Source organism: Dipteris shenzhenensis, chromosome 1 (assembly GCF_047967505.1).
Source record: "Dipteris shenzhenensis isolate YYH24624 ecotype China chromosome 1, Dip_SZ_1.0, whole genome shotgun sequence".
NCBI lineage: Eukaryota > Viridiplantae > Streptophyta > Polypodiopsida > Gleicheniales > Dipteridaceae > Dipteris > Dipteris shenzhenensis.
Window position 1 is genome coordinate 42653310 of NC_141596.1, and position 16867 is coordinate 42670176.

The 16867-nt window shown below is 44.2% G+C and overlaps 1 protein-coding gene across 1 annotated transcript; it reads left to right on the plus strand.

The window, feature by feature from the left end:
• The first annotated feature begins 1172 nt into the window (after positions 1 to 1172).
• LOC147905875 (glucan endo-1,3-beta-glucosidase 1-like) lies at positions 1173 to 16336 on the plus strand. Its single transcript, XM_087382117.1, has 4 exons — positions 1173 to 1370; positions 1476 to 1835; positions 11930 to 11957; positions 15895 to 16336. The coding sequence occupies exons 1-4, from the start codon at positions 1301 to 1303 to the stop codon at positions 16019 to 16021; spliced, it is 585 nt and encodes a 194-aa protein (XP_087238243.1). The 5' UTR covers positions 1173 to 1300; the 3' UTR covers positions 16022 to 16336.
• Positions 16337 to 16867: the final 531 nt, after the last annotated feature.

A 16867-nucleotide genomic window follows, 5' to 3' on the forward strand; every position in this document is an offset into this window, starting at 1 on the left:
CAATAGTTATATTGTGTTGGTAGCCAAAATGCTAGCCACATGCTCATCACTCAAATTTTCTCACACTGCACTTGCTTTCACTACCCATTTGTGTCCTATGGGGTCCACCTTTTTGAAATCCTAACACTTTCTTGCAAGTGTTAGGCCTTGTCCCTCTCAACGAGCCAATACTAACCTATACCACCTATTAAAGAATTGCTCCATCTCCTTTCTCAAAAGAGCACTCATGAGTATGCTGAAGGCATCCTTTAGGGTTCTTTTGCAAACCTATGCCTCTTTCACTCAAAGCTCCACGCGTCCCAACTGATTACACATAGTAAGAAAGCCACTCTATATTTTCCACGATCCAACCAAGGCATTCTAGATCAAATTCTCCATGATGCCCTAGGCATCTCTAGCACATACAATCCCCCTTGCCAATGGTGCCTTCTCTATAGTTTGTCCAAACAACTTTATGAAGGATCAACCAGAGAAGGGTCGCCATTGTCTCAAGTGTGGCAAACCTAGACTTCCAGTAGTATTTATTGTCTGTTATTTTCCAACTATACTGTTTAGTACTATCTATACCTCATCAATGCTTGGTGTAGGAGTGGGCATGGGAAAGCAATGTGCATACCATACCCAATAGAACTTTTTTTTGTAAACTAAGGAGTATCCCTACTATAGCCCATTTTCAATTTTGCCAGTGACAAGATCTCGGTTTTGGTTGGAAAGTATGAACTCTCTCTAATTTTTAGCCCAATCTTACGTGGGAAAAAAATACAACAAGGTGGTGATACCACTCTGGAACTTTCGCCTTCATCACTCACCATCTACTACTGTTGCTCCTACTGCTTGCTGTGCAAGGCTAGGGGGGTAGGTACTAAGTACTTCCAATAAAAGAACTTGCTAAAACTAATTTAGTAACATCTTGGTTAGTTCCTATTTGGGTCAAACAAATTTAATAAGATCTAGGTTAGTTCCTATTTGGGTCAAACATTCCTAACTACATCATTAACCTAAGACCTAACACTAGTCCCCACTAACCGGGTCAACTTGACCGACTACTCACAAACCCCCACTTTCCCAACCCACCTCCCAAAAATCCACTCATCCCTAAGACCCTTCGCAGCCCTTTGGAGGGGCCAAAAATCTATGAAATTTCCCAAAGATGAGATGATGAGAACGGTACAATGGTGGTGACAAGTCAAGTCGTTAGAGTTGACATTTGATTTAGGTTGCCGTCTTGTAGAAGCTCATTGTCTGAGGTCTTTGGTCTTCCGAGGACTTCCAATAAACTTTATGTGAGCTGTGGGATGCCATGGCTAATGTTCTGCTTCTCCTCTCGTTATCTTCTGCATGCTGGCTTGCCTTTGCCTCTCACACTACAGGTTCGAAGTCTTTCCTCATTATCAAACGCCTTCCATCCTCTGCTCGTATGCAAGTTTCGTGTCCCTCGTTTGAAATTTTCTTTACATTTGTTTGTTCAATACCAGCTGCATACGAAGAAAACAGCGCACTCGATTTTGGCTTCTCAAAGGACTTCCTCTTCGAGTCATGGAGTTCCCTCACTGGCCGGAAAACTGGGTTGTTGCGAAGCACTGTGACGCCCAAGTCATCCTGGTGTATCGCCAAGTCAACTGTTGATGATTCCACTCTCCAAGCAGCTTTGGATTATGCATGTGGACAGACCACCGCAGACTGTAAACCGATCAAGCTCGGAGCTCCTTGTTTCTCACCAAACACGGTTTTTGATCATTCCTCATATGTGTTTAATAGCTACTACCAGATGAATGCAAAGGGTGCAGGCACTTGCGGTTTTAATGGTGCTGCCGTCGTGACAACAATAGATCCAAGTAAGTCATTATGTGGACTGAAAGTCATACATTTATAATCGATGTATTTGAAAGCGCTTAGCAAATGGCTCCCCAAAAGTCAAGTACGTTGGAGAACGATATAGACCTCCCCAAGAAACTCTTTGTGCAAGCTTAGCTCAGCAAGGGCTGCCCATCTAGGCTGGCTATCCAGACAGCAAGGTGGAAGGGATCACTGACAGAGAGTCTACATAAGCTCAGAGGAGCACGTGGGCTCAGAGATCTAGACTTGCCAGGCAGATAGTAGGACATTTTGGTAAGATTGGAGGACCACGGTTTGGTGGGACTCCGCATCTCCTTTTGTATTGTGTCTAGTTTGTGGCTCTATATTTGTCTTGGATGCACTGTCTATTTGCTAGCTTGCACACACATATGGTTGTGAAGTACACATAGTTAATGAAGTTTGACTCTATAGTGAACCACTTCTGCTTGTAATTCGTGGGCTCATCTATCGTTCTTCTGCTACGGGATACCATTTCGATTTTCTAACAATAAGAATATCATCTAAGAATACCAAAGAAAATTTGTAGAGGTAAGGCTCCAAATTTTGTTCATGAGGGCCTGAAAAGTAGTTGGGGCATTGGTGAGGCCAAAATTTGTTAGAAATTACCAGCAGCATCATTCTGGCTGACCCAAACAGGCCAACCAGTCTGCTGGAAAACCGCCCTTAAAGGGCTCTCATTACAAGCGCCCTTGGCCCACAATACTAGGGTTTTCGCCCTCCTTTCAAGGGCAGATGCCCTCCTATATATTCAAGGTCCAGCCCCCTTCTGCCCTGCCATTTTCTAGGCATGGTAGGCTGGCTGGAACCAGCCCTACCAGCCCTATGCCTGGCCGACCAGGCTGCTGGTAACCCCCGGCCGAGCAGGTGGAGATCAATCCCATGAAACCAAGGTGGCTTGGTTTCCCATGGCCTCAACTGATGAAGCGTCTAAGCCGTACAGATGCGATAAGCCTCCGTACAGCCTCGTACAGTGGGGCCGTACCGTGCTGATGTCAGCGTGCCCTTCACAGGGTCCTGTTGCAGGCGGTACGCTTGTCCTTTGCTTTGACAGCTGCCCACATGGCAGCTCATGTGCTGCCCATGTGACAGCCTCAATATCACCAGGTCTACCTCCCCCATGCTCTCCTCAGATTGGGCTTACAGATGGGGAGGTGACCATTCCAACAAAATTGTAAACTGAGACAATCCCTTTTCAGTTCGGAAGGCTGTCTTAGGCTCATCCTCCTCCCTCATCCTAATCTGATGATATCCGGACCTGAGGTCTATTTTGGTGAAGAACTTGGCTCCCTTCAATTTGCCAGGAGCCAAGATCTGACATAATAGACTTGCCAGTAGGTTGATACATGGATTATGCTTGGGGACCTTTCCTCCATGTTCTCAAGACTGGAGGCACAATTGACGGAGTGAGAGTGGCACTTGTCCGACAGAGCCATAGCTAGGAGACCGCAACGGACAACACATACCAATCGTTGCCAGTGCCTTATCATAGGTTTTATGCTACCGTAGCCTCACAGGCCCCCCCTTGCACTTGACCCTTTTCAACCTCCAGAGGATCATCGCAGTGATGCCACACCATAGTTTCCATTTTCATCTATAACATGCAATGGTAATCTGATCGTGTAATTCACAGCAAGACCTTCTTTAAACCTTTAGCGAGGAATTAGCGTAATCCACCATAGAGAGAGAAAGGAGCTGAGGGTAGAGAGAGAGTAGAGCGACAACCGATTGGGTCCCTGTACCCACTAAGGCCTCCCCCTATCAGGGGAGAATTTGCTTTATACTTGAAGAACTGAGAAATACAAAGAACACTCTTCGAGAGAGCATGGAAACGCGATTTTGAAGAGCTCATTGTGCACATGTATAGCAGGCCCAAAGACCTGAGAGGCAACGCTAACCAATACCGAGACCTTGATGCTGTCAATGCCCTGAAATAGCCAAATAGGCTTTACAATGATGGCATGTGTGTGTAAAATCAAATCATGTGCTATGTGCCGTGTAGGACACTTTTGCAAGGCACGGGAGAGGCTTGTGCTTTCCATTAGAATGCAGGGTTACCGTGTGAGTGAGAGAATGAAAGCTAGGAGTGATAGATCCTATAAGAGAGCTGAGAGATGACTGAAATAAAGAGCTGAGAATGAGCTGTGTAAAACTGTAAAAGATATTTGAAAGGAGCTGCTGAAACAAACCCCAAACCTTACTCCGTTCGCTGTCCCGACTCCTTGTTTGATGCGCTGCGTGAACACCTTCCCAAAGGGCTGAACGGATGCCAAAGGCTGAGGCTGGTCAGAGGGCCACTGGGGGTGGGTGTTAGGCTGTTCAGAGGGGGCTGAGGAGGAGCTGTAGGAGGCTGAAGTGGTGGGAGAACTGAATGAGAAATGAGGCAAGGGGCTCCCCCTTAAATAGGGGGTGGGGCTGAGCCAACCTGCCCTAAACATGCCGACTTCTGGTCAGCTGTTTAGGGGTGGCTTTGCGGCCCTTTTCCCCATAAATGCCCACCTTGGGTGGTTTGCAGGGCAGCCTATATAAGCAGCCCTCCCCCTCATATGTTCCAGCCTGAGAGGTCTCCTATCCTAGGCTGGACCTAGACCTATCACTAAACCTAAGATGGAAACACTAACCTACTGTTTTGCAGTAGGTACCTGTGAACAAGATCTGAGCTTCTGACTTGACCTAAGGCTGAGAGACTGACTTACGTAGCTTGTGCCTGATTGTCCCTGGACAAGGGCTCACAAAGGGGTCACATCATACGACAAAAAGTCCTTATAGGAGCCCCTAACATTCCCAAAAAGAAATTCAATTTATTAGTTTGGGGGACGCGCTCAAGGGGGGTGGGGAGAGGGGAGGGATAAATATTGGCGAGCCTTAATTAGTAGCAGGAGTGGCGATGGGATTTAAATAAATTAACCTAAGCTTTTGGACAATGAATACGGTGATGGAAGTAAATGGATGGCAGACAACACACGAATTTTCTAGAGACTCTCGAATGTTCTAGAGGTCGTCCTTGAGCAAGTATAAAGAGAGGTCCAGCCTCTGCCTCACCCTTCAGACTTGGATTGCGATCAACCGTTTGCGCAGAGAGAGTGAGAGGGGGGAGGGAGAGACGTTGGTGGAGGAAGGAGGAGAAGAGCAAAGGGAGGCAGGGCGGCAGTGCGAGAGACACTGCAGACTCCAAATCCTTAAATTTTCCATTTTGCTTCAATATAGCTTAGGTTAATTGCTTACGCTAATTGCGATTGAGGGAGGGAGAATGGCGGAGCGATGGAGAGGGAGAGAGAGCAGGAGAGGCACACAGAGGGGGGGGCGGGGGGCAAAGTTTTGCTCCGAATTTTCTACGCAAAATTAGCAATCCAATGCAATTGAAATCGTTTGTAGTTTGGTAGCAATTAATTTACTAAGTAGGAGGATGTAGCGAGTGTGTCACTTTGCACCCAAGTGCGGGGGTGCATATGACATTCCCTCCTCCTTAACTTGGTGGTAGGTTCATTGTTTCCAAGTAGTCTGCCAATATCTAGGGAAACTCCTAGAAAAAATCTTTGTCCAACCACACTGCTTCATGGGTACCTCAATCATGGAACTTGGTGTAAATCTCTTAGATCCTGCGCCTCCTGACCCATGCTTGAATTTATGAAGAAGGATCTGTTCTGGCTGCAAAACTTCGGCTTCATCAAGAACTTCAGGTTGTTGCTTGTTGGAAATCTCTGAAAGAGGAGGTCAAAATATGGCTTCAACCAAGCTACATGAAACACACTGTGCATAGTCCCAGTATTGAGACATTGCTGATCTTTTGAATAATAGGGAATGGTTTGAAGCTCCTGAAGGACAGCTTAGGGCATCGCTTGCCCACCTGCTTCACTCTTTGCTTGATAATGCGTAAATACACCCATTGACCCTCTTTATATTGGACATCTCGTCTGGATTTGTTAGCCTGGCGTGTATACGATGCCTGAGCTTTGGCGATACGGCTTTTCACGAACTCTGTAATCTCTGCCATTGATTTGGTGGTTTTGTTGGCTTCAAGAGATGGAGACACCATCCGGGTGAGGAGTGAGGTAAACCGCCGTCCAAACGCCGCTTCATAAGGTATGCGACCAATACTCGAAGAATAGGTATCGTTTAGAATGGCCTGCACAAGCAGAAGAAACTGCTCTCACTTTCCCTGAGCATCATGACAATATGATTTCAAAATATCAAATGCCATATCATTATACTTTTTCGTCTCGTCGTTCGATTGCGGATGGAAAGCACTGGATATTTGCAGCTTAGTATCAAAATTATCAAACAAGGCTCGTCAAAAGTTAGATGTAAACTTGGAGTCCCTGGCGGATGTGACGGTCTTTGGCAACCCTCCAATGGGATACCAATACTTGATAAACAAATGAGCTACATCTTCAGCACTGGCCGTTTGTTTGCAAGGAATAAGCATACAATATTTACTAAAGCGACAAACAATAGTAAGACATTGAGTATTATGCGTATCTGCAGATGCTGGAAGTGGCCCCACGAAATCCATACCTATGTGTTGAAAAGGACCGTCGGGGATTGGCAATGGCATAAGTAACCCTGTCGCTTTCTTGTGGGAAGCCTTTCCAAAGTCCCGTTGATACCTCTGTGACCATCGGTAAGGGCGTCATGGGCATCATGAAGAAGCAGCTGCCGTTTGTCTTTGAGTACACATAATCTTTTCTTATAGAAAAACCAACCGTCCTCTAATGAGTAATGGCTTGGAATAAGCGTCGTGGCTAACTAGAACTGCGTGCCAAATTCTGTTGACTCTGCGCACTGTGCCTTCATGCTATCAAGATCCTTTCCTTTGATTTCAAGCACAGTGGACTGCTCAATGGTTTGAATGGAACCTTTCCGACTGAGAGCGTCGGCAATGGGGTTGTTTTTCCCGAGAACGTACTCGATCATTCCCCCAAACTGCTGGAATATTTGGCTTCATCGTTCCTGCCGATCACTCCATTGTGAACTAGGCATTGTTTGAAGCCACTTAAGAGCTTGGTGATCTGTTTTAACCGTGAAAGTCCGTCCGTATAGGAAAGCCTTTCAATGTTTTAATGGCTGGATGACACCGAGGAGCTCTCTATCATAAACTGAATAGTTCTTTTCGGCATCGTTAAGCTTTCTACTGTAATATGCCACGGGCCTATCTTCTTGCTGTAAAACTGCCCCGATGGCGACATTGCTAGCGTCTGTGATTACCGGAAATGGATCATCCCAAGAGGCAATCTTCATAACTGGTGCTGTTGTGGCCAATCGTTGCAAGTCATGGAAGGCTTGCGAAGCTTTGCCTGTGACTTGGGCTTTTTGTCTGCGTGTCTTTACCCCCTTGAGTAAATTTGTAAGAGGGGTTGTGTGTGTCGAGAAACGATCCATGTGTGAGCTGCATGCTTGACACAAACCCACAAAGGATCGGATCTCCTGAGCCGTCGTGGGGACAGCCCAACTTGTGATAGCTTGAATCTTCTCTGGGTCAAATCGAATCCCTTGAGAACTAATGATGTAGCCTAAATACTAAATTTTCAGCAAGCCGAATTCACTTTTCTTTGCGTTGAGGTATAGCTGGTTATCACGTAATAATTGTAGGGCACATCATAGATACTTAATGTGCTACTCGGCAGTAGCGGAAAAGATAAGGATATCATCGAGAAAGATGAACAGGCACTTCCCAATATACTTTGCAAATACCCGCGACATCATCTTGTTGAATGTTAGTGGTGCTTTCTTTAGACCAAAGGGCATGACGACAAACTCGTAATGAGCTCGCTCTATTCGAAAAGCTGTCTTTGGGATGTTAGCTTCAAAAATCCGGATTTGATGGTAGCCACTCTTGAGGTCAATCTTTGAGAAAAAATTTGGACCATTGAGTCCATCCAAGATGTACTCGATGTAAGGCATAGGAAACTTATTGCTTACTATAAGCTTGTTGAGTGCTCTGTAGTCGACACATAGTCATGTGGACTTATCCTTCTTTGCCACAAATAGAATGGGTGCAGCAAAAGGCGAAGAAGGTCTAATGAACCCTGCGCACAATAATTAAGACAATTGCTGCTCTAACTCCCCCTCCATAGACTTGAAAAGCCGATACGGGAACTTACCTGGAGGTGTCGAGTCCGAAAGTAGATCAATGCGATGGTCTTCCGGTTGGTTGAGAGGAAGCTGGGGTGGCAGATCATCCCGTAGCATGATGTCTTGGAACTCTTGGAGTTGTTTCACCATTGCTTGTCCCATCGGAGGAGCGGCTTGAATTGCAGTGATTTGGCATTGGACGTAGACAAGTGCACACATGGCACCCTTGCGGCGGGTGGCACAACTTGCTTGAATATGCAAGGTTAACGGGATCCCTGGTATGCTATGATCATCGTGAATCACGGTGGGCTTAGGTAAACCTTCCACAATAGTGAAGGTGTCTTGCCGTCAATTAGGCGTTGGTACATGCTCACGGAACCACTGAATCTCGAGAATCATGTCACACCTCATGAAAGGAGTCAAAATAAAATCCTGTGTAAACATGGCCTGCTGAACTGAAAAAGTGAAATGGATGGCCTTATGCGTAACGTGTGTCCGCAAGACGGGCGTGAACACGTCCACCGCAAGCTCGTGAGGCACCAAGGTGCACCTCACTGTCTTGGTAAGTTGAGGGGAGATGGCATCTTCTGAACTCCCCATATCGAGCATGACAATAAACTTATGCTTCGTTAGCTGTGCCGTATGTTCGAATGAGCACCTTCTTTGGATCTGAGAAATTGCCCTCCTTCTTATCTTGAAAGACCACTGTGGGAACAACGTTCAAAGAAGGGAAGACGACATTCGTAGCTAAGGATGGGGGCGGGGCTAGAAGAGCCAATACATTGGCGACGGACGAAGTAGGCGCTTTCGTAGCGTTCTCGGCCAGCCACTTCAGACAATCCTTCTTGCCATGCCCAACAATGTGGTGGCAATGAAAGCAACGACGTTCTTGGTGGTACCGCTTCTGGTCGTTGGGCTGTAGATAGCCTCCTGTAATACCCGCTTTAGCCTTCTCATTCGGAGTGATCTTGGGCTTGGACTTCTTTTGACCAGAAGCATGGCTGTCTTTCTTTTGAAACTTGTCCTTCTTCTGATCCTTACCCGGTGTGTTGTTTGACTGTTGCGGGGCTTTGGAATCTTTTTGGACTTGCTTGGGCTTTCCCCTGTTCAATATTATCTCCTAATTCAGTGCGAGAGTCAGCGCCCGCTCGTAATCTGGCGGGTTGAAGTTCTGAATGGTATAACGGATGTTGGTGTCCAATCCTCGAATGAATTGCTTCATCTTCGCGCTCTTCGTCACACCCAACTGTTGCGCCGGCGTGATGACCTTGTTACTGTATGTCAACACAGGAAGACCATTCTGGGAGAGACGAGAAAACTCATCCTCCAGGTTAAGCATATATTGGGGTGGGAGAAAACGGGCTTTGAGGTCAGCCATAAACGTTGTCCAAACGAAATTTGTCTTAAACGTTGTTGGGTCAGTATGCTTGCTAGCCCAATGTTGCCACCAGGTCACCGCCTCACCCATAAGGTGAGGGTTGCGAGGTGGACTTTATCTTGCTCATCTTGAATCCGCGCTAACGGAGAGCTACAAACTGATGAATAAATTGCAAAATCGCTGAATGGTCACACTTACCATCATACTCAACAAAATTTGGAGTGGACTGAGTGAGTGGTGTTACTTTGTCGATGACGAAGCTGTGGCGCTGATGGCTGCTGCGCTCAAACTTGCCTGCATAGCGGCTAACATTTGCTTGTGTTGGAGAAGCATCGCCTCTCGGTCTAGCTTTTGTTGCCTTTCTTCCTTGGCGAGCTGTGGGCATCACAGTGCCTCCTCATTTTTGCGTTCCTCATGCATCAACAAGAGCAGTTTTTTGAAATGTGTGGTTCCTCTTTCTTCCAGCGGCTTTTTTTCTTTTTTTTCCTCCAGACGTCGTTTTGTCTGGTCCAACTGTCTTCTGCTTTCTTCTAGCTAGGATGAGTGTTCTTCGAGTTGCTGTAGGAGGACCCAATTCTTCTCTAGAAGGTTAGCCATCACTTCTTCAGCACTTGGCGGAAGCGTATCTTGTTGGTAGTCTTTCTCCTCTTCAAAGTCTTCAAGGGAGAATCCTTTTCCTGACCCTTTCATGGCGCTTGATTGTGTGCCCTTTCTGGATCTCAACACAACCATACACTCACGGTAGTCAAGCTGGATATAGACCGAAGCTCCGATACCAATGTCAACGGTAATTTGATCTTGTAATTCACAACAAGACCTTCTTTAAGCCTTTAGCGAGAAATTAGCGTAATCCACCATAGAGAGAGAAAGGAGATGAGGGTAGAGAGAGAGAGAGTAGAGTTGACAACCGGTTGGGTCCCTGTACCCACTGAGAGCCCCCTCCCCCAATCAGGGGAGAATTTGCTTTATACTTGGAGAACTGAGAAATACAAAGAACACTCTTTGAGAGAGCACAAAAACACGCTTCTGAAGAGCTCACTGTGCACACATATAGCAGACCCAAAGACCTGAGAGGCAACGCCGACCAATACCGAAACCTTGATGCTGTCCACACTGATGATGTAGGGCGCTTCTGCAAGGCAAGGGAGAGGCTTGTGCTGTTCACCGGAATGCAGGGTTACTGCGTGTGTGAGAGAGTGAAAGCTAGGAGTGATAGATCCTATAAGAGAGCTGAGAGAGGACTGAAATAAAGAGCTGAGAATGAGCTGTGTAAAACTGTAAAAGATAACTGAAAAGAGCTGCTGAAACAGACCCCAAACCTTACTCCGTTCGCTGTCCCGACTCTTTGTCTGATGCGCTGCGTGAACACCTTCCCAGAGGGCTGAACGGATGCCAAAGGCTGAGGCTGGTCAGAGGGCCACTGGGGGTGAGTGTTGTAGGAGGCTGAACTGCTGCTGCTCCGTACAGTTGTGTGCCATCTGTTCCGGGTCTGCACACCCTCTGTACTGCTCCGTACAGTTGCACCACCTGCTGTCCCGGGTCTTCTCTAGATGTGCTGCCCACATGACAGCCATGATGCTGTCCATGTGGCAGCCCCTTTCTCTCTTTCTCTGTGGGATACTGCCCTAGGTCTCCCTCCCCCACGCTCTCCTCATATGGGGGCTTACAGATGGGGAGGTGACCATTCCAACAATCTATTGAACACACAAGCGTAGACCAACAATTGAGGCATCTTGGCTATTATTTTCATTGTGGACTTTAGAACAATTGTATGATTGGATATATTCTATCCTTACAAAGGTATACTTCTTGACACGAAAGGAGACAGTCTCCCAACAAGGGGAGCATGGTGGTTAGCTGATGAAAGATGGGTATGAAGATAGAATTAAAATTGACACATCAAGGTTGAGACATTACATGACAATCTAGACATCAAGTCACCTAGTAATATAGGCTCATAGAGCCTTTGCAAGAGTGCAAACCATGGACCATGCTGATTGTATTTATATGTATGCAAGGTCTCCTAGCTGCTAGCTAGCAAAAATGTTATTTTCCTAAAGATCGGGCTTGGGATTATTTCTTGGATAGATTCCTCTTAGTAAGCTTATATTAGTAAAGGAAAAGAAAGTGCCATGCTTATTGTTATAAGAACATAGTCATGAAAGAAAAGTGTTTTGATGGAATAAAAACGTTCATCCACCAAAGAAAAGAAACATACTGAGATTTCTACCTCGACTCCTTTCCTTCGCTTTCCCTCCCCCCCAAAAACGTGCATGAGGAAAACATCAACATGAATGTGTATGCACGCATGGACAAATGCATGAGCCAAGGAGACACTTTGGCAAAAGCTATGATGCATTTTTTGTGGACGACTATCTCTTAGAATAGATCAATAAAATATTTGAAAACATTTTTTATTCTTTGTCTTTCATGAAGAGCATGGATATAATTGGCACGTGGAACAAGATGCGTCTTGAATATAATTGATTCTTTGTTTTTGACAAAAGATAAATGGAAGAAGTCTTTTTTGTGATTTTGATTGATGAGGTAAGTATAAGAACAATTGTACTTTTTAGCATGAAGAGGCTAGAATAAAGGATTTGATTGATTTTTTTTGGTGTGTAGGTCATGACTCTTGCATATTTCCCTCAAGGTGAGCAACTCTTACTCCTCTATTATCTGTTGTGTTACAACTCCTCCATGTATAAAGCTGATAATACCAAAGCATGAAGTTCTTCAGAGGGTAAAGATGACCAATGAAGGAGATGGGATCATAAAGATGATAAGTGTCAATGGTACCATGTTTTAGTTTTCTAATGACATACATGGAAAACCTAAAAATGAAAGAAATAAAGATTGAACATCTTTCAATGACTCAAAGAGATTGTCAGACCAAAAGAAGACTAAACAAACAACATGAACTATTAGGGCTTCTAGTGCATTGGTAACAAATAAGGTTTGAAAAAGGGAAGATGTTATACTGATTAAACATCATTGCACATATAGAATTGTTTGATGACTTATTGAAGAACATTACGTATTGTGTGGGCTTGCATCAATAAAGATCATGTTAGTCACAAGTTTTTCGGCTCACAACTTATTGTTTGAAATACTACCCGTAGAAAAACAACCAACAACACTCTCATTTTCTCTCCTTCTCTCTCTCTCTCTCAACAGAGATACTAGGGCCCAGGACAACAGTCGGGCTGGACCCCCCCGAAGGATTTTATTACTTGAGAGAAGATGAAGTACATAGTTCAGCGTAGAGCTGTTCATGCATAATCCAAAACGTGAATGAATGAATCATTACATGAGCTCTCAGGCTCCCCTTCTTGGCAACAAGCCACTTGTCAATTTCTACACTACTTTCCTAATTACATGCCACTAAGGGCAACTCTGGAGTCTTCGAAGCACTTGGTCACGCGAACCGCCTCCGAGACTCTGATTAGGCTCCCGTAGCGCTTAGGAAAATAACTCTTCCTAGTACTTGCAACAATTAATTAAAGCGCACCACCATGGTACCCATTAATTGTTAGCGCTTTGCATGCAAAGAACACATTGTGGACTAGTTCTAGTCACGGTGGGCGTCCCCACTGAATACATGTGCACACATAATAAATATAATAAATATATATATTTATTCTCTCGTTGACCGAAGTCAACGCTCTTGATCATAATTAAGGGGCTTTGACCAAGGGTCGAGGCGCCTCAATTATAGCCAAGTCTCTCCAACCGAAGTTGGCACAACTCTCCAACCGAAGTTGGCACATCTTGGTTAACTGTGGTTAACCCTCTTGGCACATGCTAAGTCTCATTGATCGAAGTCAACACTCTCTGACCGTAGTCAGCTCTGTAGTTCTCTGGTTAACCGTAGTTAACCCTCTTGGTAAAAAACCAAGTCTCCTCGACCGAGGTCAAGTTTACTTGATCAGAGTCAAGTATCTTTGACCGTAGTCAATTCTTTGACCATAATTAACACATATAAAACTCTTTAATTATGATCAAATAAATGGTCAACTGTACTTTGACTTAGGATATTTACATTGTGGTGACATCCCCTCGGCTTCTATTCAGTTGACCTCAACCGAAAAGCTTCCTTGTAAACATCCAAAAGCTATGGATGATCGGATAACATGTCTTCGTCCATCCACTTGGCATCTAATGCCGTATAATTCTTGAATTTAACAAGGTACCTGTGAAACTCCTTGCCCTGAGGGCCTTTGCGTACAGGATGGTACACAATTTGCTCTGGCTGAAGGACCTCCTCTAGCTCATCCACTTTTGGTGGATCCTCTGATACTGGCTCTGTAGGCTCTGGCTCTTGGAATTTTTTTATAAGACTCACATGGAATGCATTGTGAATCCTCCAATGCTCTGGCAATGATAACCTGTATGCAACCTCATTTATTCTTTCTGTAACCCTGAAAGGGCCATAGTATCTGGGAGATAACTTCGCATACACTTTCTGTTTGCCTTTAAACTTGCGGAGCATAGCTTTTTCAAACTTCAAAAGTACCCAATCCCCTTCCTTGAGATCTAACTGTCTCCTATGCTTATCTGCAGCTCTTTTATGTTTCTCTTGAGACCTTTCGATCGTTGTCCGGACTTGGCTGTAAGCTGTCTAGAGGTCTCTCACAAACTGATCAGCTGCAAATATTTCATCCTTGGTCCTCAGGATAGGTGGCAAAATCACCTTCTTATAAATGACCTTAAAGGGGGCTTTCCCTGTAGAGCTGTGTACTGTATTATTGTAAGCAAACTCTACCAATGGTAGGTACTTTTCCTAGACAGGCCCCGTGAATATGTGTGTGAGCATATTTTTATACTATGGTCTACACCCACTGTTGGGCGCTGATGACATCAGTGGGGATGTCATAGTAGCTAGTCCCTGCTATGCGTGATGGAGTTTATGGTTTTCAATCTTATGAGTGACTATCGTGAGATTGAAATTGCACTATGTTGTGTTTTTAGAGGATGAGTTTGGGAATATTCCTGGATTCATCTAGGTATATGCTTTAGACAGGCCCCGTGAATCAAGGGTGTCCAACCAGGCATCAAATTAAGTGTTTCCATAGTCTTGCAAATCTGAACTTTTCAGTCAGGCCCTGGATCCATTGTTTCCAGACACAGATCTGCTCTTTCTGAATGTGCCTCAGTGTTTCCAGACAGACCCCAGATCCGGTTTTTCCAGGCATGGACCTTGGTTTTTTCAGACAGGCCCTAGATCTGGTGTTCCGGTGCTTAGATCTGGTGTTTCTAGACATAGACCTGGTGCTTCTAGACACGGTTCTAGCGCTTCCAAACAGGGATTCGGTATTTCCACCGATGCTTCCAAGCAGGACCTGAATCTAGTGTGTCCACATGGGCCTTTGATCCGGTAATTTTGGATTTACAGATAAACCCCAGGCCTGGTGCTTCTAGATAGGCCTGGATTAGGTCTTTCCAGTAGGCTCGAATCCGGTCTTTCCAGCAAGTCCAGATCTGGTTTTTCCAAATAGGCCCCGGATCTGCTATTTTTTCAGTTATTCCGAAAAGGTTCGAAGTCGGACACTGTTTTACTTAATTCTTCATAGATCTAAATGCAGATGGTTATCTTAGATCCAGATTTCTTAGTTAGAATTGGTTTTGGCTGTATCCACACAAGCCCTAAGCAGGTTACACATGTGATGTTTATTTGGTCCAATATTGCACCGTCATGTTTTATTCGAGATTTTGACCTCACTTGTACATATAGATGTAAACTTATACAGACTACCAATATCTTGCTCGCAACAAAGTACGGTGATTCTGGTTTAAACTCTAAAAAATCCTGTAGAGCTTAATACGAGTCATTTTGCTTGTAGTGTTTTCCTCATTTAACCTTGATTCTTGTTTTCCATCTTAATTTTAATATCCCCCCCCCCCTCCCCCCCTCTCAAACCAATATCTTGCACGTGAACAAAGGACGGTGATTCTGGACTAAACTCTGAAAAATCCTGTAGGGCTTTAATACAAGTTATTTTGCTGTTAGTGTTTTCCTCATTTATCCCCCCACACACACACACCACCAACCAACCGGCTACCTCTCTCTCTCTCTCTCTCAAAATGTGCCTTCTTCTTTGCCCCTCCACTCTTTCTTAAATGCAATTTAATAGTCGACAATTATTGGAAAGGAAGAGCGAAAGGAGAGGGATTCTATAAATGCATGGAGTCTGTACCATGCATCATGGGACGATTTTGGGTAGGTCATTTAAGCTAGAGTGCTCTCTCATTTTTAAGGTTCGAAATGAATCTCTACTCCTTATAGCAATCTCAAATGCATGACATTTTCTCTCAATGACAATTATATAGATGTACTACATCAAAAGTCGTGAGTTGGAACTTAAAAGGCCATATTTCTCTCGTTTTTAAGTTTTGAAACCAACCTCTAGTCCGTATAGCAATCTTGAATGCATGACATTTTCTCTCAATGATAATTATATAGATGTATTGCATCAAAAGTCTTGAGTTGGAACTTAAAAGGCCATATTTCTTTCACTTTAGAGAAGAGAACTTAAAAAAGAAAAAAATCACACGAGTGATTTGTAATGGTATGTTTGTTGGTTTTTCAGTGGCTCACTGAATCAGAGTACTACTATTCAGACAAATGGTGCCAACAGTTTGGTGTGTGGAGTTAGAGTGCTTCTTTGTATATGCTCATTTTTAGTTTGGTTAAGCTTCCATCTTCCTTTCAAATGAAATTCGACATTCTGATATGCCTTTGATAAGGATATTGGTGGTGAAGCCAAGTGCTTAAGTTCAATGCTTTTTAATGAATGATTTGACCTTGCTAAGTTTTTTTGGGGTCAAAAGATGTATAAAAATGATATTTCAACCTAGGCCTTGAAACCAATTGGATGAAGTTTCAAATTAATCTAAAAGAACGGGGTATTGAGCTTTTGCTCGATGTCTAGGATGCTTCTCTTGAATACAACTAGTTTGTGTGTCATGAAAAATGTATGGGAGGAGAGGATGAAGCCACAAGATCTTGTATGCTGAGTCTAAAAGAGTGATAGATTGCAATTGCTTGTCAATTCTTCCTTTTTTTGGGATCATGTACCATTAGAAAAAACTCCCGTACATATCACGTATGCTAAAGCGGTAATATCTAGACACCTACTTACATGTAACGTATGGGCCTTATACTACTTTTCTTTATAAAGCTTTGAATTTGATGACTTCGTGAATGAAAAACCTCTTTAAGTGAATTTTTGGGGACTAAAAGGCTCCTTATGTTTATGTCTTTAAGAGAATTTTTGGGGATTAGAAAGTTCCTTATGTTGATCCCATGTCGCATGGCTACATATTTTTACGTGCATCTCTTGGCATTTTTAATTAACTTGGCTCATAAAATATTTAGGAAGTTTATATAATGTTTGGGGGACTACATTTTTTGTTTACACAGTGAGTGCTATTCCAAGAAATGTATCTAGTTAAAGTGGGCTCGACCCATCCACTCTGCATCTTGTGCAAGTAGAAAAAAGGATGCCCATGCCCTCTCTTGGTAGGGAGGGATTCCAGGAGTTACTCAAGGAGAAAGAAAGA